This window comes from Microtus ochrogaster, unplaced genomic scaffold (genome assembly GCF_000317375.1).
Source record: "Microtus ochrogaster isolate Prairie Vole_2 unplaced genomic scaffold, MicOch1.0 UNK115, whole genome shotgun sequence".
NCBI lineage: Eukaryota > Metazoa > Chordata > Mammalia > Rodentia > Cricetidae > Microtus > Microtus ochrogaster.
Genome location: NW_004949213.1, coordinates 688430 through 695627, shown reverse-complemented (window position 1 = coordinate 695627; position 7198 = coordinate 688430). Strand labels below are relative to the sequence as shown.

Below are 7198 nucleotides of genomic sequence, written 5' to 3'. Positions count from 1 at the left end.
ACACATACACATGTACATGTGTGCACAACTCTCTCCCCCCACGCACACACACATTCTCTCCCCCTCACAGTACACTCTCCTTCCCCCTCACACACACACACACCTCTCTTTCTCCCTCACACATGTACACGTGTGTTCACATACATTCTCTCCCACACATACAAGCACACACACACTCTCTCGCTCCCCCTCAAACTCACACACACACACACACACACACACACTCTTCCTCACACACACACACACACACACACACGTTCAGGAGATGAGAGGACTTTGGGTGTGGCAGCACATGTCTGTTAATCCCATCCTTTGAAAGAAAGGCTGAGGTGGGAGGATGGAGACAAGCCTTGGCTACAGAATGAAACTGTGTCAAAACGAAAGAGGGGAGGCTGGGTTTTGGGGTACCAAATGGTAGCCAGGAACAAGAGGAGAGGAATATGAGAATGTCGAAAGAGGGCTTGGGAGCCCCAAAGCTGAAGGTAAAGTCTAAGGCTAAAACCGCCTCCTCTAGGGTGGCACACATACATACGTGAAGACCAGGCACTGGTACACTTAAAATCAAAATGAATGCATCTGTTGGGGCTGGTGAGATGCTCAGCAGTGAGAGCACCTGCTGCTCTTTCAGAGAACGTGAGTTTGGTCCCCAGCACCATGTCAAGTGGCTCATGATCGTCCGTAACTCCAGCCCCAGGCGGTCTGATGCCTTTGTCTTATACAGGAACTGCTACTCACATGCTCATATCTACACGCTGACACAGCTACACATAGTTAATATTAAATTCTTTAAAAAAGAAATACGTCTTTTTTCAAATTAAAAAGAAGCAGCCAGGGAGTGGTGGTGGTGCACACCTTTAATCCCAGCACTCAGGAGACACAGGCAGGTCTGTGAGTTTGAGGCCAGCCAGGGCTACACAGAGAAACCCTGCCTGCAAAAACAAAGCCAAACAAATTACAAAGAAAAACCTGCCTCTTCCTCCTGCTGACTCCAGGTTCTGGCCGGCCATTGATGACGGGCTGCGACGGGCCGCCTATGAGAGAGGCGTCAAAGTGCGCTTGCTCATCAGCTGCTGGGGGCACTCTGAGCCATCCATGCGGTCCTTCCTGCTCTCCCTGGCTGCTCTTCGTGACAACCACACTCGCTCTGACATCCAGGTGGTAAGAACCTAGCCCAGACCACCCCTTTTCCACTGTGCGCGGTCCTGGGGACACAGCCCACGTGAACTACAAGTGTCACAATAAGGATGGCCCAGACTGTACAGCCCTGAGGGGAGACTATGAATCATGGCTGGCTAGGGTAGAGTGCAGAGGTCCATTGCTGAGGTGGGGAGTCACGTGGATGGGGCAGGGGTGGGTGAGACTGACACAGAAAGTACCTGCTGTATACTCGTGTTCAAGACTTTCTGAGGGCCTGTGGCTGTGGGCCAAACTCTGGGACCTCATAAACCAGGGGTGAGCCCACATTTACGATCCTAACACCTAGGAGGCAGAGGCAAGAGAATCAGAAGTTCAGGGTTATCTTTGGCTATACGGTGAATTAGGGCCAGCCTGGTCTAAAAGAACCAGGGACAGAGAAAGAGGAAGGATGACAGTCTGTGGACTGGAGAGGTGGCTCTCTGGTTAAGAACACTTGCTGCTCTTCCCAAGGACCAAATTTTGGCTCCCAGCACCCCATAGCTAGCATCTCACAACAACCTATAACTCCAGTTCCAGGGAATCCTATATCCTCCTGGCCCCTGTGGGCACCAGCACGCATGCACACGCACACAAACACACTCACTTGTGCACAAATTTAAAAATCTTTAGAGTAAAACAGGGGAGATAGGCAAGACAGACTTTCTCTAGAAAAAGGGACATCAGCAACAAGGCTTCAGGATGGAACAAGAGTCACTGTAGATCCATATCCCCACCCCCACCCCGCCTCAGCCTGTGTTTACGGGGACCAGCTGCACTGGGCCCTATTTTGGTCCAAGGATCCCACCACACCCCCGGAAGCAGCCAAGTGCCTTTCAGAAATGCCACTTGCATGGCTCCCCTGCCATCCCAGAGCTGCCCACAGCTCCCCAACTTGCACCTCAAGCTTGCTGTCCTCCCCTCCCCTGCAGAAACTGTTTGTTGTCCCCGCGGATGAAGCCCAGGCTCGAATCCCCTACGCCCGTGTCAACCACAACAAGTACATGGTGACTGAACGTACGACATACATTGGTGAGTGCCCCAGTACCGCGGGCATAGCCAAAGAAGGGAGGGACTGGGTACTAGTTCCCCGCCAGCCCATCAGACCCTCACTGTACCCTTTTTTCCCAGGGACCTCCAACTGGTCTGGGAGCTACTTCACAGAGACAGCAGGCACCTCCCTGCTGGTGACACAGAATGGGCATGGTGGCTTGCGCAGCCAGCTGGAGGCTGTTTTCTTGAGAGACTGGGAATCTCCATACAGCCATGATCTTGACACCTCAGCTGACAGCGTGGGCAATGCCTGTCGCCTGCTTTGAGGCCTGGCCCAAAGGATAGGCCAAAGCCTTCCAGGACCCCTTGGACTCAACTTTGGGTCCCTGCTTTTGTCCCCAAGCCCTTGCTTCTGTCTGTCCCATCGTGGCTCCACAGTCTCCCCCACTGTGTTCCCATCACTACCTCCACCTCCGCTGGCCTGACACTCTGGCCCCTATGGACCTAGCAGAGCTAAGGGAGATTCAGACCCCAAAGTAGTGGTGCATGCTGGGCCTGGACCTTTGGCCTACCCCCGCAAAGGGGCCAAGATTATACTAACTAAATAATTGTCTGTACGGCCTGTGCTTAACTGAGTGGCGTGAGACGGGGTGTTGGTTAGGGAACAGGTGGCATGGGTTTCTGATGGGGCCATCTCAGCATGCAATGTACACAGAGCTGGCGTGGGCTGGGCATGCAGTGTGTGTCCACACTAGCAGGCATGGGCTGAGCATGCGTATAACCAGCATGTGTTATACTGAGCATGCTCCAGAGCTACTGCTAAATCCTAGGGTGTGTTGGGGGGGGAGGGATGACAGACAGACCAGCAGATCTGAACACCAGAGCATGTGGCAGCTCTGAATTTATTCCCGTCAGTGCATTTACACGTAGCATGTCCTGAGCGTGAGTAAGCGAGCATGCCAAGCCCATCGCAAACACAGTCAGTGGTACGTGCAAACTCAGATGGACATGTGTCCAACAGAGAGCATTCTGAGGGTAGGCTCCCAAGGGGCCAAGCCCTTGCTCATTTTATTTTATTTTGTTTTGTTTTTGAGACAAGGTCTCACTTTAAGCCCAGACTGGTCTTGACATTGTCATTGTGATTTTCTTCCTGCCTCAGTCTCCTGAGTGCTTGGAATTACACACCTACTCCACCATGCCAAGTTTAATTTAGTTTATTTAGGGAGCAGATTCCTGTGCACAATCCAATGCCATAGTAGCTGGGCCTCTGGCCTCAGCCAGTAGCCAGCCACTCACAGCCTGAGAGGCAGACCGTGGCCATATGGGTAGTGCAGGTTCACTCAGTGGTAACAGGCAGGAGCAGGGTTTGGAACAGTTTTTTATTGAAATACACGAGGCAAGCGGGTCCAGGCACGGTCATGGCCAATGGGGTGCAGTCCTCTTCCTGACTCTGTGGCCTCAGGGTCTCGGGCCAGACCTGACGGCCTCCAACATTAGAGTGGGATACAGGCATGTTGCCAGGGACAGGGAAATAGGAACATTCTGGATAGCTATTTTCTGTAAGAATAATCTGTGGGTTCAAAGGATGGCTCTAAAGAGCCATTTCAGAGCAAGAGGGGATGCCAGCCCAGCTAGCTCAAACCCCCAAAAACAATAGGGGTGGGGTCCCCATCAATGGTGCCCTCCAACATGCTGCAGAAAGCTGGTGGTCCTGGGTGGCCCATGTGCGTGGGGATGGCGGGCTGGGAGCCCTTGAGCTCGAGACCCCCGGATGCCCTCTAGGGTCCATTCTGGCTCATTCAGCCACTCTCCAGGACAGCTGCTGGGATCGAAGATCAGCTCAGGGCCTGGCCGCTGTGGGGGAAGAGAGAGGAGCATCAACAAGGAGGATGGGTACCTGTTGATGTGTGTACCTACCTACTAGAAGGGGTAAGCAGACAGAAAGGCCCTCACTCCTCGCGCAGGCTTTCCCACACTGAAGTCGGGGATTAGGGATAGGAACCAGAATAGACCAGACTCGTACTAGGCAAAAACTCTGCCTCTGGGCCACACCCTCAGCCTATCTTGAGGAATTCGAAGCAAATGCTCCAGTGTTGTTATATCCCAGTTCCTTGCCTTGGATTGTAGGTCAGCATTCTACCTGCCCCTAAGGAGAGTCCCCAGTCCCTCGCTGGCAGATACTAGGCCAGGCAAGGAGTCTACTGCAAAACTAAAGCTCCAGCCCTTTTGGGCAAGAAGGAGGTGTTAGTGTTTAGAGATAGGGTGTTGTTATGGAGCCCAAACTAAACTTGACCTTGAGGTGACCCCCAGTTTCAACTTCCTGGGATGGTAGGTGCCACACCACCCAGAGCCTTGCCCATTTCTTAACAGGCCCATCACTAGGTGCCTGTTTTCTTTCCCAGCCTTAATTAGAGTCAGTGTAAGCCTTGGGCTGTCCTGAGGGTGCTAGCGTGACCTGATCCTTGTCTCCTTGTGTCAATGTTTACTGAACCTTGGGGCCTGGGTATGCTGTCACAGATGCCTCAGTGGTGGGAAGCATGGCCCTATTACCTGTGTACTGCCATTGATTAAGCTCAGGGAAGACCAAGACCCAGCCTGGGTGCCAATCTGTGCACCCTGCTCACCTCAGTATCCATGGTCCTGTCTTTGATGCTGGGCCCATCTCCTTCCCGTTGTGGGATGACAGATGGTTCTGTGGAGGCCCCGCGGCCTTCTCCTTCCTCCCAACCACTGCCCCGACAGGGCCCAGACTCCTCTGGTGAGGCTTGGCTTAACCGGATAAGGTTACTGAAATTGGAGTCAGATTTGGAGCCCGCCGGGGGCTTGCGGGCCTTGTGGCGGCCGGTCAAGCGGCTGCCGTAGAAGGCCAGGATAGGCTCCGGGCCTGAATCAGGGACTCGATGGCCAGTATTGGCTACTTTGAGTGGGGCCAGCATGTCAGAGACCATGTCGGCCCGTGTGTCACTCCACAGCCCTCGTCTAGCCTCCTGCAGACTCAGGTCATCCAGCTGGTCGATGGCCCTCTGCACTCCTGGGGCCTTCTCCTCCATGAAGAAGGACCCACTGCCTGCCACACCACCCAGGCCTGCAGTGTCCTCCTCCTCGGCAAGGCGGTAGTAGGGAGGCCCCTCCTCCGCACCGGTTATGATAGGCGGGGGTGGCTTGCCATCCACCTGCAGAGACAGACGACAGCCACGAAGCGACAGCTGATAGTAACGGGTGGCCTCGTGAGCACTCCGCAGCTGCTGCATGGACACGAAAGGGTGGCGCAGGGCTGCGCTGGGACTGATGCGTTCGTGAGACTCCCATGTTAGCATGCGTTTGATCAGCTCCACCATGCTCTTGAGGTCTGCGTGCTCTGCCAGTGCCTCCCGGTCTGGGAAACTCAGGCGACTTACAGCCCCGCCACCGTTCACCATCTCAATCTGGTCCAAGGATTTGAGCATGTACTTGCGGCGCTCCAGTGGACGTACCTGACGGGGTGTGGAGGAGACCGGGTAGAGATGTGTCTAGACTCGGGGCTCCAGAAATCACCTGCTGTGGGAGCCAAGTGGGGTGCCCCTGACTTGTGCCCGTATGACTGGAAGCTCTCTTGCTGCTGGACTGCCCAGTCTGGCCCCTCACACCAATCCCTAGCTCTCCTGCATAGGGAGGACGTGCGATTCTGTTCTTTGTCCCTCCTGTCACCTAACTCAGGCTCCACACTTCACCTACACTTTCAGTCTAACCCAGAGACATGACCGTAACCTTCAGATCTGCTGGCCCACCAGATGTGTTGGCCCACCAGCTCTGACAACCAGCTCCCAGACTTCTAGTCCTCCTCCAAGGTCTAATCTAGATTGTTCTTAATATTGCAGTCTCTCACCCACCCCAGTACAGATTGTCTTCACCCTGCCTGCTCCTCCCATACCTTGGTCTCAGCTAGGTAGTCGGCAGAGGACTTCAGCTGCCAGGGGTTGGTGGCATCGGGGTGGGGGTTCCGCTTGAAGAAGTGGTGAGCCTTGCGGGCAGCGTGCAGCAGGTGGGGCTTGGGCAAGCCCTGCGTCTCACAGATGTAGCGCACCTGGTCATACTCATTGTTGCCCGGGTAGAGAGGCCAGCCCAGGTGTAACTCGGCCATGACGCAGCCCAGAGACCACACATCCACCTTCTCGCAGAAGGGCAACCCCAGCAGGATCTCTGGGGCCCTGTAGAAGCGGGACTGGATGTATGGCTCCTTCACATAGCGCACCTCACTGAATATGCTGGCTGAGCCGAAGTCGATCACCTGTGAAGGGCAGAGGGTATGGGACACGGGGTAGGTGGGCTGGTGGAGTGGTGAGGGTGACCAGACTGGGCCCCTCCTGGGACTCATCTCTTTCTCCTGTGTCTGTCTAGCTCTGTGCCTTGAGACTTCCTTCCTTATGAATGTCCCTCTCTCTGTCATCTAGCTGTTGTTTCTGGGTTTCTGTTAGGTCTGTCTCTGAGTCTCTTGAACTTGTGCCTATAGTAGTTGAGTACCACCCGCCTCCCGGGTGCGCCTGTAGTGCGGCGCCATGAGCATAGTCCCCTGCCCATTGTTGGTTAGTGCTGAGACAGGGTCTCAGGTATCCCAGGCTAGCTTCACACTGCTTGTGTAGCAAGGATGACCTTGAGGCTGGGATTATAGGTGTGTGCAACCAAGCCCAGCTCCCAGTTATAATTTTAATATTTCATCTACTCTAAATTTCACTTGTATGTGGGGTTGTGGGGGGGTATGTGCATATGCAGGTGGGTGTCGTCACTCATGGGTACCCGTGTAGGGGAGAGAGGTTGATGGTAGGGTATCGTCTACCACTCTACCTTGTTTTTGGAGACAGGGTCTCTCACTGAACCTGAAATTCACCATTTTGGCAAGATTGCCAGATCCCTGAGCTCTTTTGATCCTCTTGTCTTCCCTTACAGCCCCTCAGCCCTGATATTATAAACCCAAGCCCAGATCTAATGGTGCTGGGTAATATGAATTTAGGATCTGCTTGTGTGCAGCAAGCTCTTAACCCACTGGGACTGGAGG

General features: G+C 54.2%; 2 protein-coding genes across 2 annotated transcripts in view; one reads left to right on the top strand and one right to left on the bottom strand.

Annotated features, from left to right (window-relative positions):
* Pld3 (phospholipase D family member 3) overlaps nucleotides 1-3362 on the top strand; it is a 12260-nt gene extending 8898 nt beyond the window's left edge. Inside the window, exons 10-12 of the mRNA XM_005371594.3 lie at nucleotides 993-1158; nucleotides 2106-2205; nucleotides 2305-3362. Coding sequence (XP_005371651.1) covers nucleotides 993-1158; nucleotides 2106-2205; nucleotides 2305-2492 — 454 coding nt within the window. The 3' untranslated portion in view covers nucleotides 2493-3362. The remainder of the gene's footprint in view (nucleotides 1-992; nucleotides 1159-2105; nucleotides 2206-2304) is intronic.
* Nucleotides 3363-3444: 82 nt separating this feature from the next.
* The window catches only part of Hipk4 (homeodomain interacting protein kinase 4), a 9133-nt gene continuing 5379 nt past the window's right edge, over nucleotides 3445-7198 (bottom strand). Inside the window, exons 2-4 of the mRNA XM_005371596.2 lie at nucleotides 6077-6433; nucleotides 4791-5639; nucleotides 3445-4020 (exon numbers count right to left, since the gene is read on the bottom strand). Of these exons, the coding sequence (XP_005371653.1) occupies nucleotides 3838-4020; nucleotides 4791-5639; nucleotides 6077-6433 (1389 nt within the window). The 3' untranslated portion in view covers nucleotides 3445-3837. The remainder of the gene's footprint in view (nucleotides 4021-4790; nucleotides 5640-6076; nucleotides 6434-7198) is intronic.